Source organism: Dreissena polymorpha, chromosome 2 (assembly GCF_020536995.1).
Source record: "Dreissena polymorpha isolate Duluth1 chromosome 2, UMN_Dpol_1.0, whole genome shotgun sequence".
NCBI lineage: Eukaryota > Metazoa > Mollusca > Bivalvia > Myida > Dreissenidae > Dreissena > Dreissena polymorpha.
Genome location: NC_068356.1, coordinates 151,280,480 through 151,296,464, shown reverse-complemented (window position 1 = coordinate 151,296,464; position 15,985 = coordinate 151,280,480). Strand labels below are relative to the sequence as shown.

At 38.0% G+C, this 15,985-nt stretch overlaps 1 protein-coding gene across 23 annotated transcripts in view; it reads right to left on the bottom strand.

The window, feature by feature from the left end:
- LOC127869453 (nascent polypeptide-associated complex subunit alpha, muscle-specific form-like) overlaps positions 1 to 15,985 on the bottom strand; it is a 99,606-nt gene that overhangs the window by 56,323 nt on the left and 27,298 nt on the right. For 22 of the 23 annotated variants that reach the window (XM_052412040.1, XM_052412042.1, XM_052412041.1 and 19 more), the window contains exons 2-10: positions 12,263 to 12,361; positions 11,515 to 11,550; positions 10,485 to 10,730; positions 9,906 to 10,160; positions 9,211 to 9,276; positions 8,382 to 8,396; positions 4,217 to 4,294; positions 3,436 to 3,528; positions 2,945 to 2,959 (exon numbers count right to left, since the gene is read on the bottom strand). In XM_052412040.1, the coding sequence (XP_052268000.1) occupies positions 2,945 to 2,959; positions 3,436 to 3,528; positions 4,217 to 4,294; positions 8,382 to 8,396; positions 9,211 to 9,276; positions 9,906 to 10,160; positions 10,485 to 10,730; positions 11,515 to 11,550; positions 12,263 to 12,361 (903 nt within the window). Of the gene's footprint in view, positions 1 to 2,944; positions 2,960 to 3,435; positions 3,529 to 4,216; positions 4,295 to 8,381; positions 8,397 to 9,210; positions 9,277 to 9,905; positions 10,161 to 10,484; positions 10,731 to 11,514; positions 11,551 to 12,262; positions 12,362 to 13,258; positions 14,456 to 14,845; positions 15,281 to 15,985 lie in introns of all 23 variants that reach the window. The other variant, XM_052412061.1, reaches the window with a different exon arrangement.

The following is a 15,985-nucleotide window of genomic DNA, read 5'->3' as shown; positions in this document are numbered from 1 at the left end:
AGACTCCCTGCCATTTGCTTTATAATTAAAGGTTTAATTATTATTTTCACTGAATAACATCATTTTAAAGGCCATATAAAGGTGTCGATCCGTAGTTATTTACCGATTTTTAAATATTTTTTTCATATTTTATTTATAAAGGTTATCAAAAAGCAATATATATTTATGCTATTGGACATTACCATAAAAATGAGCAATACAACTTGCTTTGAGCTCGAAATACATTGTCCTCCAAGTCAATTGTGTTTACAAACAAACAGTTTATTTACATAGCTGTTTACTCGGGAAAGTGAATGTGAAAGTGTCTCAGGTCACCAAAAAAAATATATCGTTGATTTTCAACGTTTTCCGGTATCACTCACAAAGTAGGTCTCTTCTTACTTTCGGCTATTTTAGCATACGTCACCGCTTTGAGGATACACACAACGTTAGTTGCAAAGTTTTAAACATTTCTTCCAATTGTGAAACGTGTATATCTTCCATAATTCTTGACAACGTTACACCTAAGCTGTGTTATTAGCATTTTTCATGCAAGAGTAACTGAAATCCGGTAAAAATTAGACCAGTTTATATGCATAATAATTGGATTTATCCCCTTTATAGGGCCTTGAAATAACGATAAATAGGTAAGTAAATAGAAATAAATAATTGAAGATAAAAACATGGCATTTTAATTAGTCATCACCACGGATGTGCTTACGACAGGTAATTAATTACGGTTAAGTTTGGAAGCAGCCGAAACTATGCATGGCGGTTCTGTTAGAGATCATGTACTCTTCGGTTGAATAAATAATGTTTAACATATCTAACGTGTCCTTTTTTCATTTTTCACATACACGTGTGGAGTAAAAGCGCCTCTTGTAAAAAATCCAAAATACCATGATTTTGTATTGACGAATTTTTGGGTCTTTGTCGAAATTGTACTGCAACATTTATGTGTTCTGCAATTGTCTTCAATCAGTCTGAATGGATTTTTATATACATGCATTAATATGGGGAGAAAATTATAAATTTATATTTAAATAATACGTAGCTTGAAAATATTTACATACAAAAACAGAGTAAAATGGATGGGAAATTTGGGAAATATGTCATTCAAAAAGTGTCAGTTTTTAACCCATTCATGCCTAGCGTCTAGAAAAAAGGCCTTTGCAAACAGCGTAGACCCAGATGAGACGCCGCATGATGCGGCGTCTCATCGGGGGTCTGCGCTGTTTGCTTAAAGGAATATCTGTAAGAAATATTCTAAATATAGAAATAAGTATACTAGACATCCATAATTTTGGAAATAAATTGATCCATTTTAAGAGGATAGGAGAGTCCACTATGCATAAATGGGTTAATGTGGACCCTATCCTCGTAATGTCGCTGTGAACCGATCGCTGCAACCTTTGCACAAACGTATAATTACATTCAAAAACCTAAATTCTGTATTGACTATGATTTGGAATTTATTTGCTTGATGACTTTGTTCCGAATCATTTCCATACCACCAACTCTGACATTGAACCAGTTCGATTCTTTGGAATAATAAAGTTGTACACATGTTTGCTTTAGTTATGTATCCATCAAATTTATCTTGCTAAAAATACCATAATAAAATGTAATTAGATTTTAAGCATATACATGTTAGATTTTTACATTTGCCGTATGTGATACTATCAATTTCGAAGATACTATGTTAAAGGTTTATTTAAAAAATAAAACATAAATAATTATAATTTTGAAACAGGGGTTTAATTATCCTCTTTCAGCTCTGGCTAGAAACTTCTCGAAAATAATTTATCGCTGTTTTATGGCAAAGTAAAACACGATGTCTTTTCCTTATTCATAATTCTGTACAAGAAAGCGACATTATGTTCAGCTAAAACCGGTTTATACCAGCAGCTGTCTTCACATCTACTATGCATAAAAAAGTCATTTTCATAATTGCATTTCATGAATACTAATAAGTCGTAAATTCGCTTATGAAGATAAGATTTCATGATAAAATTATGATGTGTACAATTTATGACCGTAGTTTATCAAAATAACTTTCTTTGTTCAAACGTGTTCAATTCTGTTATTGGTATGTATTTCACGTAATATACTGTGTGAAAGAGTTAATAATATGGGATGATGTTTGTTTTATTAATGTGCCTATTAACGTACTTGGTTTTGTGGTGTGCAGTCAGTTAAAAAAACTTTTTGAGCAATGTCTTTCATATTGTCGTGTTGTATCTCATCTGCACTTGTATAAATATCCTGTGTTAAACTTATGTTTTTGCAAAAATGTTTCGTTCTGCAAAAACAAATTTACCTATACTTCCTTTTCCAGTGTTTATATGTTCTTAGTGGTTCTTGCATAAAATCTGTAGCTATAAAGTCCTTAAATGTTATGTTTGACGTTTGAACAAAGGGTTGTGTTAATGAACCCTTAAATACACGTTGACATATGAGCCGTGCTCTGTGAAAAGGGGGTTAAATGTATATGCGGAAAAGTGTCGTCCAAGATTAGCCTGTGCAGTCCGCACAGGCTAATCAGGGACGACACTTTCCACTTTTATGACATTTTACGTTTTAATAAAGTCGTTTCTTAGCAAAAATCCAATTAAGGTAAAAATTGTGTCGTCCCTGATAAACCTGTACAGTCATGCATTATGGCATTTCTATGACATTTGAGCCTCGCTTTGGGAATAGGGGGCTTATATCATGTGTGTTTTGAGATTAGCATGTACAGTCTGAACAGGCTAATCAGGGACGACACTTTCCACCTTAAGTTGATTTTCGCTCCGAAGAGACTTCCTTTAAACTAAAAAATAAACACCATACGCGGGAAGTGTGGATATCCTGATAGCATGTGAGGATTGCACATTCATTAAGCCCTGTTTTCCCAGAATGAGGCGAACATTTATTCGTTAATAGTTGTCATTTCTGTGAAAAGATTGCTTAAATAATAACTTACGATTGCCGCCTCCTCCTGCAAGAAAAAAGCATGAACATGAGATGTTGACGTTATGTTATTTATTGCAGAAATTTGAGATGAGTACAAATAGGAAGATATTTCACCATTTTGATTTCAAAAATAAAAAGAATCACACATTTAACACATATCTATGTAGTCTATGGTGGCATCCGTTTTAGCTGAAAACGTCAATGTATAGATAAACAAGGTTTTAGTAGTACTAATGAGCTACCCGAGATAAGTGGGGAAAAGATTATCTAGTTTCAGTATTGCCCTTCCAGGACAGGACTTAACGTACTCATGTTCCGGAACATACAGTAGAACACGAAATCCGATACTCTAAGTCTTGTAATGAACTCATAACTAAATAAAGAGATAACGTGGTTTCGGAAACGAACTTCCGTAACGGGACTTCGGGTACTCAAGATCCGGGTCATATTGTTTAATTCAACATCCAAAACTGTGGCTATTTTATGCAACTCAGTACTCACCAAAAAGAGATGACATGTCCATGCCTCCACCGCCACCGCCGCCTCCACCGTTCATCAGCATTGCCATCATCATCGGGTTCATACCGCCAGCAGCTGCAGCGACAATGCGATCAATATTATTTGTCCATTCGTAATTATTGTCCTTTTATGGTCCTCAATAATTAATATCTCAATCATCATCATCATCATCATCATCATCATCATCATCATCATCATCATCATCATCATCATCATCATCATCATCATTATCATCATCATCATCATCATCATTATCATCATCATCATAATCATCGTCATCATCATCATCATCATCATCATCATCATCATCATCATCATCATCATCATCATCATCATCATTATTATCATCATCATCATCATCATCATCATCATCATCATCATCATCATCATCATCATCATCATCATCATCAACATCAACATCATCATCATCATCGTTATCAGCATCATCATCATCATCATCGTCATCATCATCGCCATTAATCGGCTTGTTTGTAAAGCATTATCTTCAACATCGCTTTTTCACCACTGACACAATGACACTCGTAATTAGCAAATCAGTAATCAAATAACAAATTCTTAGAATTTAAGAATGCAAAACTTGTTATAGAAATGCACAAATATGTTTTAATATAAAGAACATGTGCATGTCTAATTATATAAGGTTTTCTGTAAAGAACAACAATTCTGCACACATTTGATCGTTTCTCTTTTTTATTCTAAGGTCTAAGAATGTGACTGTGTAAACGACCCAAAAGATACTTACGTCCCTCCGGCTGTTCCGGTGCCTCACCGCCTGCCGCCGCGCTCGCGCTCGCGCCTGGACGTCCCCCGCCACTCAGCACTGCAGAATAAAGAACGCAATGCTTATTTAAAGATTAGCCACGCTCTAAAAACGCTTATACCCAATGTGAACAGTTACAAAATATACCGAGTGTTTCCGAGTAGCCAATCGGTCGTATTCGGGACGTATGTGCTATTTTTAGCCTCGCTCTGGAGAAACAGGGCGAAATGCATGTGATTAAAGTGTTGTCCCAAATCACAATCTACAGTCTGCGCAGATTAATAAGGGACGAAAATGACCGCTTTAAGTAGATTTTCTTACAAAAATACTAGACTTTCTTTAAACGAAACATGTCATACAGGCGTCTTGCCACTCGGAAACACTCGGTATATTTCGGGATTGTTTACATCGGGTAGAAGCGGAAGCGATTGAATTGAAAAAGTAACCAGTACGAAATGTGTGGCGTTGATAATAGTTCTGTAAGAATTGGACTTATGAAGACGTGTTTTGCAAAGACGTAATTTAAACTGTGCTAATAATAAGGTATCGAGGCTCAATATAATTGTTTATTAAAAATACATAGCTTATTTATATGAGACCATGTTTACAATATGTTTAATATTGAATTATTGACAAATAATTTAGCTGAGCAGAAGGGGAACAATTGCTGAATGACACGGTATGTTGTTTTGATCACGATGGGTAAAAATACATTCACATATTTTGAACTATTTAAACATTTTACGAAAATTATCCCGAACAAAATTCACCTGAAATATATTCGCAACAATAAGCCAAACTAACCAAACCTTAACACATTCAAAAAAGCCAAACAAACTTTCACTACACAATTGGCGATCTTTGAAAATTTCTCTTTAATGTGAGTGCATTTCTAACATGTATACACTTATTGACTTCTTTAGAAGACACAAAAGCGCGTGAAAGATACACGGTCTAAGCTTCACGCAAATGTAGTGTTGTATACAGTATGTGAGTCGCGTCGTGCTAAAAGTAGCCATATAAAATAGCGCAGTCGTGTGCGCCTGAACCCATTTATGCCTAGTGGACTCTCCCATCCTTCTAAATTGGATCAATTTATTTTCAAAATTAGGGATGTCTAGTATATTTATTTCTATATTTAGAATATTTCTTACAGAAATTCCTTAAAGCAAACAGCGCAGACCCCGATGAGACGCCGCATCGTGCGGCAACTCATCTGGGTCTACGCTGTTTGCCAAGGCCTTTTTTCTAGACGCTAGGCATAAATGGGTTAAGCTTCGATTACCTCATATGGCATACGACCCATTTTCGCATGACGCGGCTCCTTGTAAGGTCCTTGCACGGCTGACGCTTATTTATGTGAGGATCCGAAGTGTGTACCAGCACTTCTACCTTATTTAATTTCTAAACTCACGAAAGTCGGGTCTTAATTTGAATATAAACTGCAATTTCCAGGTTTTAAGTTTTAACTTAGTTATATTCAGGTTTAGTTTGGTCTTCAGCTATTAGTGAGGGGGAGCCGTAGTACCAGGTGGAAAATGCAACTACCTGGAAGTGACCAAAAACCAAGCCCACATAGGCAAGGAGTTTGGAATGCATAGTTGAAAAGCGCGTGTAACAATCTTGTCGGTAACCGAACAGCCAAAAATCGTGCTTTAATTTCATAAACAATTGCATGTACCATTTAAGCGGGTGCAACTGATTTTTATAATATATCACATTCATTTTTTGATTTCTGCCAGCATGCAGTTATGTTATTTTGGCAAACATGCAACCGATAAATTAAGCATGTTCTTTTAACTGCATTTTTTGTGTCGTCTGACTTTTAATTTACTGTTGTGCATTAGCATTTACAATAGATATGTCGTGTGAACATTAATAGCGGAAACAGTTTGTTTAAATCATATTAATATAACACCGGCTTGAAAATGTAATTGCTACATGATACATTGACTTTGGCATTTGAATTAATCTTATTTCATTTCCTCACAGCATAAAAACACAGACGCATGTTATGAGAAAATATATATGACTTTTAAGCAGTACAGTTCAGTGCTTCCTTGGCGCATAATCCAAAATGCTTCGGAAAACAATTATTTCAAGAAGTAGTTCGTAAACTTATTTCAACTTATTTCAGTACGTATACCAGTATGCGTTAAAGGTCCATCCGTATTCTTGGTATTCGTGTACACAGTGAAATATCTATGAGAGCGACATACTTCGCCTTTAAGTCAGTATAATTCACATTGTGTGGGTTCGTGAATATGTGAAAAAGTTGCGGACATATTTAGAACCAGGAAAGTGGCAGACGATGAACAAGTATTTCCCCACGTAAAAGATGGCGAAAAGGAAAGATTTGCTATAAAACACCACAGAAATAGTTTGATTGTAACATTATTCGGCAACATTCATTTGCTTTAGGAAAGTGTTGTGACACAAATATCAAATGAACTATTCATATAAATATTACATAATGACAAATAGTCAGCTTCTTAGATGGCGAAGTTCTGTCAATCGTTCTGACGTATTGGATGGTTTGAAGAAATATTGAGAAAATTTGCATATTGAAATAAACGAAACTAATAAAGTTGTACAACATACCAACACGAAGAACGACAAATATACCCGCCTAATGACAAAATGGGGCGCCGTTACGACTGTTTTGACATTGCACATTTTGTTCCTCAGAAAACTGGGCTTAATGCATGTGCGTAAAGTGTCATCCCAGATTAGCATGTTCAGTTCACACAGGCTAATAAGGGACGATACTTTCCGCTTTTATGGTATTTTTAGTTTCAAGGAAGTCCCTCCTTACCGAAAATCAAGTTAAGGCGGAAAGTGTCGTCCCTGATTAGCCTATGCAGACTACACAGGCTAATCTGGGACGACCCTTTTCGCACATGATTTAGACCCAGTTTTCTCAGAACAGGGCTCATTTATTGTTTTGGCGTGTTGGCGACCATTTAATCCGCCATCACACCCGAGCGATATGGCAGAAATAAGTCACAAATAATCTTTTAAGTTTACATGAAATTAAAACAATATCTGAAGGTTGACAAAGGGATCAATCGGAAATATTATGTTGAAAAAAAAAAACAACGACACTATCTTAAAGGGACCTTTTCACGGTTTGGTAAATTGACAAAATTGAAAAAAGTTGTTTCAGATTCGCAAATTTTCGTTTAAGTTATGATATTTGTGAGGAAACAGTATTACTGAACATTTACCATAGTCCAATATAGCCATTATATGTATCTTTTGACGATTTGAAAACCTAAAAATTATAAAGCGTTGCAACGCGAAACGATTGAATAATTTGGAGAGTTCTGTTGTTGTCTTTAAATTTACGAAACTACGAAGATTGCTTATATATGGTATAAAATACTTAAACTGTGTATATCCGTCGGAATAGCCGAGAGGGCTAATGAGTTTTTACTTCAGACTAACTCCAGGACTCCGGGGGTCACTTGTTCGAGCCCTGGTACCTGCTACTTTTTTTCCTGTTTTAAATTTTATTCTTGATTTTTTACTGGAGCTTTTAAGATCCAATGTTTACATTTATCAATATAAAGCATTTAATGACAAACTTCAAAATATGCCAAAATCTGTGAAAAGGCCCCTTTAACAGGTAAATATAATCACAATACATTATTTACGGCAATATACATTGAAACCTAACTTTAATTGAATTTTATTACTGAATGGCAAATTATATTATGAACATATCTTGTGTGGTCTAACTTCCGAGTGATAGCGTCTCCCTTTATAATTTCGGTGGAATAATGACCAAGCAAGCGTGAAAGCAAAGACATGGCAGAACAAATCGCTCTTTTTAAATACAAAAACAACAACTTGTTGACGACAGCAATAACAACAACAACCACAAGAATGCCCTCAACCTACATATGTATCTCATTCTATTTGGTGTATGTCACATTATCTTATTTATTTAAAGACCTTCATAAATAGCTTTATACTTGAAAATTTTGATTATCATTTTGCATTCATTTTCAAAATAAAAAGTAATATAAATTTGATTACAAATTAAATTTTATTATAAAAAGTGACATGTCGTGACGATAATTTTGTTGTTGTTGTCGTTGCATTGATGCAGCAATCTCGTGCTAATTCGTACTGATAACGCTACCTTGTTTTTGAAGAACTGAAATTTCACCACAAATATTTATAACATAAAATATGTTATACTTTACATTAATACACATACAGTTTAAACACAATAAAGGTTAATAAAACGAATTTGACTTACGAAATAACTATTTAGTAATTTAGTGTTAGGAAATATTCAGAACCATGGTTCATAAGAGGCACGTCAATCGAACAGATGTCTTATGCCTTATTCGGCCAACAAAGCTCCATATCGTCCAGTTTTGTTTGGGATATACACTGTCCGCTATAGAGTCACGCAAGGTTTCGTGTTGTTAAAGCGGACACGATAGCTCCACTAGGCTGGCCGCATATGGCATAATTCCAATTTGTGCACGCCGCGGGTCATATTGTTTACGATAAGTACTAAGTCCTATCTTATACTACTAAGGCATATATATTTATATAATATATAAAATATATAAATGGTTGAATTGTTTTCGGTCATTATTTTTTAATTTTGTAATCTTTTTCATGCGATTTTCTAAAAGAGGAAAATTATAATAAATTTACACTCTTGATAGGTAGTGTATACTGTAAAATGAAACAAATGATACCAGTAATTTAGAGCCGTGTGATATTCATGATTTGTGTTAACTATTTTTTGTGAAAAATTCATTTTGTGAAAAGTTATTTATTATGAAATTATGGTTTGTGAAAAAGTCTCTTCGTGGGAACTAATGATTATCGAAAATGGAAAAAAGTAGAAGATATATCAATCTTGAAAAAAATATAATTGTAAAAATTAGTCATATGCGAAAAACTATTTGAAAATTCTGACATGTAAAAGGGCACTTGCCACTAGCACTAACCTCGGATAAGACGTGCAATCTGCGGATTGTTCATATCCATCGGCGGGCCTCCGGGACCTCCCATACCTGTAGGCGGGAAAATATTTAGTAAGCAACTTAGACCTCTCTCGTCTTTTAAAGGAAAACAGAAATGGCTACATTTAGTAAGGAACCTAGGCATGTCTCATCTTCAAATACAACACATCAGGGGCTACATTCATAATGGAATTAAGTCATGTCTCTCCTGTAAAGGGAAACACACGTTTACGCATTAACGTGAACATTGCAAATAAGGAGCTTGAGTGCATGCCATATTTTATTACCATACATGAACACAATAGTTTAGTTCTGGGAAAACTGGGCTAAATGCATGCGCGTGAACTGTCGTCAAAGCTTAGCCAGAGCAGTCCGCACAGGCTAATATGGGACCCAACTTTCCACCTTAACTGGATTTTTACTAAAAATCACTTCATTGAAACGAAAAATATCATAAAAGCGAAAAATGTCGTCTCTGATAAGCCTGTATGGAATGCACAGGCTAATCTGGGACGACGCATATGTATTAAGTCCAGTTTTCCCGGAACGATGCTCTTAATATCACTGCATATAGACATACCATGACATCAACGCATTAACGTGACCATAGCACATACATATAGCTTTTCATGGCAGCCATTAATTTACAGGTAATTCTATACCATCATAACCTCCCCTACCTCCATTCATTCCCATCGGTCCGCCCATAGGCCCGCCCATCGGTCCACCCATCTGTCCGCCCATAGGTCCTCCCATCTGTCCGCCCATAGGTCCGTTTATGCCGTTACCACGCGCCCACGGGGGTGGGCCCCTGTTGTCCATGGGTCCGTCCATCCCCTGAGGTGGGCTCATATGGTCGGAAGGGGGTCCCTGGTTGAAGTCCTGGGGGCCCGGATCTCGTTGCGCCTCTCTCGGGGGTCCCTGATTGCCTGAGCCTGTCAATGTTATATTTAATAATTTACAATAATGAGCTGTTGCTTTTAATTTGTACAACTCCCTACCCGCCTTTCGTTACCCCAAATCCTTCATTTAACATCAATTCATTAAGCCTTGTTGGTAACAGTTAGTCTTATTAATGGGCATGTTGAATTCTACGAGTAACTGATTTTTCGTGATATGCACCTCGCTTTGGGAAAACGGGGCTTAAAAATGTGCGTAAAGTGTGACACTGTGACACAGACTTATCTGGGACGGCACTTTACGTACATGCATTTAGCCCCGTTTGTCCACAGCACGGCTCATACCAGTCTAAACGTTACCTGGAGGTGGAGGGATAAAACCCGGTCCGCGACGTTGTGGTGGGAAATCTTGGTCACGAGGTCCCATGTCACGTGGTGGACCCCTTTCACGTAATTGTTGGTCACGTGGTTGTTGGTCACTTGGTTGTTGGTCACGTGGTTGTTGTTCACGTGTTGTCTGCTCGGGGACGGGCTTTACAGGAACAGGAGGCGGGGCCGTCTCTTGAGTGGCGGGCGCGGACTTTCCTGCTTTCGTCTTTATAACCTCTGGAGAAAGCAAGCTTCACGTTTTCTTTGTGTTTTCCATCGAGACATATAGAGTAGAGCATAGGATACATGTTGCTTCCACTGATAGTTTCAGACACGCAAACCGGAAGTGCCGAGATAAAGCTTACATTCTGTCAATATGATAATAAGCACTACTATTTCGTAAGTTATGAAAATAATGTATAAAACAACAATTACTATCAAATTAAAGGTTTATATGTAAGTAAATAGACAAGTAACCTTTCTTGTTATTGTGGTGTCTGACCTCACATATTTTGCCCTACGTTTTCATGCTCAGCAACGACAACAACAACAACAACATGTCGGCGAGAATCGATGTATCATTTCTAAGGTAAATATTACAAAGTTTAGCATTGATATGTTTGGTTTTCTTTTAAAAAAGAATGGGCGTTACATTTTAACAAGTAATAATGCAACATTTTTGTACACGCACATATTTTCATACGGTACATGCATATGTTGGTATCAAGGGAGTTAATCTGCCACTGGCATATCGATGCTATCGATAGAACATTTGTGCAATACTTTTACCCTGTGAAATGTAAACTGTTATTCTTTAATTAAGACAACGTTTTAAAGGAAAAATGACAATCTAAATTTTCGAAAGGGGAAAGCTTTGCAGCTTGAGAAAATCTTTTAAAACAAAAACAGGAATTAGTAGAATCTATAAACTGTGTAAAGAGATATATACGTTTTAAATGAAATAAAAACAACATAGTGCAATAGATTCTGATTGGTATCGCAACATTATGTTCCTACATACCAACTAGGTTTTGCAAGTCGTTGGCCGAAATGCCCTCTGAAAAATAAGAAAACGCACAATGTATATTATGCGTGAAAGGTGTATTGTCTTCATACATACCAGAATATTTTATGAGTTTTTAAAACAACTGTTTGGTATTAAAACCTTAAACGACTATTTGGTTTCACATCTGTTCTTGTTTATTGATCGAAAGTTAGAAAACATGTATTTACAACAAGATTATTTAGAGTAACAACATTATTTAAATTTAAACCACGGATATATCCGGACTTTGCGGTATGGTTTCAAATCATCTGGTAAATATCGACCAACTAACAAAAATAATTTTACTTAAACCGAGTAAATTTTACGTAAAAAGACGGCAATAGCCGCACTGAAGTGTCTACATGGATGATAAGGAAGTAAACGAATTGTTCCAAATATGCCCGGTTTTTACGTAACTAAATGAATGATTATTATATTACCGGTGTCTACCGAAATAGGGGAATAGTTCCGAATATGCATGGTGTGTATGGAACTAAATGAATTGTTTTGTATATGCCCGGTGTCTATGACACTAAATCAATTGTTTTGTATAAGCCCGGTGTCTATGGAACTAAATGAATTGTTTTATATATGCCCTGTGTCTATGGAACTAAACGAATTGTTTTGTATATGCCCGGTGTCTATGGAACTAAACGTATTGTTTTGTATATGCCCGGTGTCTATGGAACTAAACGTATTGTTTGATATATGCCCGGTCTCTTACTGAGCAGGTCCTCAAGTTGTTGCATCTTCGTCGTCGGGCTGGCCTTTTCTCCGCTAGGGGGTGGGGCAGGGGTGGGCGTGTCCGGTAGTTTGTTGACCGCTAGAGGGCGTGACAGTAGGTGGGATAAGTAAGAAGACACACGACACATCGGGCCGGGAATATTAGTAATTATTTATTATTTTATGTTTGTTTGCTTTTATAAAGAACTGCTTTTCTTATGGGAATGTTAGAAATATAACAACTATTTTTAATATGTTTTATCGCTGTTTAATTTATATGAAGAAATCAAACTAGCAAACACAATATTTTATACGTGTACACTACTCAATTTTGCGCTCTTTAACTAAAACAGTTCTTGTTAAAGGGAGTAAAATCATTTTTATTAGCCAATCACTGATTGCCCGGAAATAGATTGTACACAATCTGGGTCACAGAAAAGGCATCCCATAGTTAATCACGTGTCTCAAGATTATGCGCGTGCCACTCATTTCATTTTCGGTCGACATAGACAATGATTTTTTTCAAATTTTCACGAAATCAAGCCGCGAAAATATTGGTTTCGCGTGTATGAGATATGAACGTACTTACCTTTTTTTGAAATGATAAAATGACGTATTGTTTAAGCTGCAAGAAGTGAAAATGCATGGTATTATATCCGATGAATTAAAATATGAAACTTTATGAACAACATTTATCATAGTGTATACTATACTTTACTCTAACTATCTTTAAATGGAATTGTTTATTACAACAGCTGTTTTAACAAACTCTAAAAATAACATTATACTATGTATGACTTACCTGACTGACTTTCTATTTAAATAGATGTACCTTAATACTATTTAACAACCGCTTTAATATTCTTTATATCTCCTCTCCGCCTACAAATAACTTTACGGTCGTTATTTTTCGTTGTTGCTCAATTCTCAGGCCACACACAACTAAACAGCCTTTCCAGGTTCCACTCGTGTCCCCTATGCTCCGCCCGTTACTCACGTTTTTTAGTACGTCGTCCCGGTCTTTTAGTCGCTTCGCTCTTTCGCGGATTTACATCCTGTGTCACCGCAAAAGTTGTCGGCGGCGGCGGTGGCGCCGTTGTTGTTGTTGTAGTAATTGTCGTTGTCGGCGGTGGAGTCGATTTTGTGGGGATTGCAACGCTGTCGCTTCCCAATAGGGAAATCTTTAGGAAGTCGTTAATTCCGGATCCCAAGTCGCCCATCGGCGACCAGATTTGATGGGAAGGCTTGAACGAACTGGGATCGAACGCTTTGTACTGGGTGTCCTGTGGATTCTGCTGCGCTACAGGTGGAGGGATAGCGCTCTGGCGGGCCATTTCCGGTTCGGCTGGTTTAGGTTTGGGCTTTGGGATCGTTTGTGAGCCGCTGGGACGGATTGGTCCACTGTGTTCGGCAAGCGCTCTTTCCGGTCGAACGATATTCTGTTGCCTGTTCTTGATGACCAGCCCAGGATAGCGCCCACTGAGACTGTTGTCAATGGGAGGTGCTGTGTACGAACGCGTTGACGATGGACTATTCGTTGACGCATTGCGTTCAATTATTGGCTCTTTAAGTCTGTTAATCAACGGTTTTTCCTCAGTTATAGGGTGGGGGAGGTCGCTAGCTCTTGTGCTGGGCCTCGAAATAGGTCCTAGGGTTCGAAGCTCACCGACCTTCAAGACAGCTTCGTTGTATCGGCTTCGGGCGGCATCGGAAGCGGAAGCAGATGACTGCGACTGCGTGACAGCTGGTTTCTTTGGTACCGGATCAAACTTTGGCTTCGGCTGCGCGCTAAGGTGCCGGTCGACGAAGGCGTCTGTCTGGCGAGTATAAGGTAAAGGTCCGCGCGCCTGAAAGGCGGGGGGCGGAGGGCTCGTCAAGCCCGCTGTCGACAGGAGAGAGGCGATAGGGACTGGTTGCGGGGGTTTGGTGTTTGGTGTAGGTGCCGGAGCCGTTTGAGTGAAGTCGAGGCTAGCGGTTGGGGCGGTGTTGAAATATACCGGGCGCGTTGGTGTCGGTGGGTTATGTTGCGCGCCTCGTTCAATTTCCGGTGCTTCATATTCCATTTGCTGCCCACCCGCACGACGCGATGGGGATGTCGCAAATGTTTTTTGCACCCCGGGTTGTCTATGAATTACGCCATGTCCTAGAGGACTAACTTGACTTTCCTGGGGTCGAGACACTGGGATTCTTGGTGCTGTAAATGTTTAAAACAATATATCGAACATGCTTATGATTTTTTATAATCAATTATACGTTATCTTAATTCATTTTTTTAATAACGGTGAATTATATTTGTTGAATTTTTGAAACAATAAAACAACACATGAAAACACCTCCTGGGAGATTAAAAAACTATGCACACTTTCGTCGATGTTGATAATTGGTACACACACAGATAAAAAAACACAAACATATGTGGTTTGAAATCAACATATTGATAAATTTTGGAGACTCAATGCGTGTTTGTTTTCCTTTTCATTGGGATTTTGGGTATACATATTACAGTCGAATATTAAGAATGATTTAATTGCTTCCTCTGACACGTCTGACAAACTACATACTCGTTTAATAGCCACCATCTTACCCCTAGTAGCGGGCGGAGTTTGCGGAGGAGGAGGTGTCTGCGGAACAGCCGGCCCGCCCAGAGCAACCGGTGTAGCCGGAGGAGCTGCGGCGGCGTCGGTTGCTTTCTGTATTGCTTGCAGCTCATTGAACGCCGCGATAATCAACGGAAGTGCATTAAATCCCAGCGGGAGTGGCGGGGGCCGGGGCAGGTTCCAGCCAGGATTCCTGAGTCGCGCGACTTGCTCCTCAAATGCGTTTACGACTATATCCGGTGGGTCAAGATGCACCCTGTAGACGGCGGCCGCGGCCTTCGCGGCGCCCGCCTCTGTTGTTGCGGCGTGGATGTTGTGTACCGCCATATCCACCTCCCACTGTGTGGGTTCCATGAAGGAGGCACCAAAGCCGCTCGGTCCCAACAGCGCCGGGTCGTGCGGACCTGTAGCGGCTACGGCGCCTTAAGAGAAAGGCCTTTATCTTTACCCATAATAAAGATAAACTGTGTTATATCGTTCTATTTCTCTACTTTCGAAATAAATGTATGAGATAACCCGTTTTGGTAACACAAATTGTGCATTGTATACTGAAAGTACATGTATCCTTAAAACCTTAAAAACTCGCTTGTCGGATCAAATTGCAGGAACTTTTTATCAACTTGCGGACACATATACGAACTTGGAATGATCGTTCATTAACACGTATGAGACTTATAATAATCTAAGTTTGGAGACAGAATATATGAGGATTATAAAGCGATTATTATAAAGGATTATAAGTTCTATATATGTGGTACACTTTTGATTACTTCTAAAAATAATATTCGATATTTAAATTAACCCATTTATGCCTAGCGTCCTGAAAAAAGGACATTGCAAACAGCGTAGACCCAGATGAGAGGCCGCATAATGCGGCGTCTTATCTGGGTCTGCACCGTTTGCTTAAAAAGAATTTCTTTATAAAATATACTAAATATAGAAATAAATATACTTGACATCCCTAATTTTGGAAATAAATTGATCCAATTGAGAAGGATGGGAGAGTCAACTAGGCATAAATGGGTTAATGTAGGAAAACTTACTAACCTCGCTCATTAAATATGGTTCTAATTCATGTGCGTTTACGGTCGTCGTAGATTAGCCTGTGCAGTCCGCACAGGCTAATC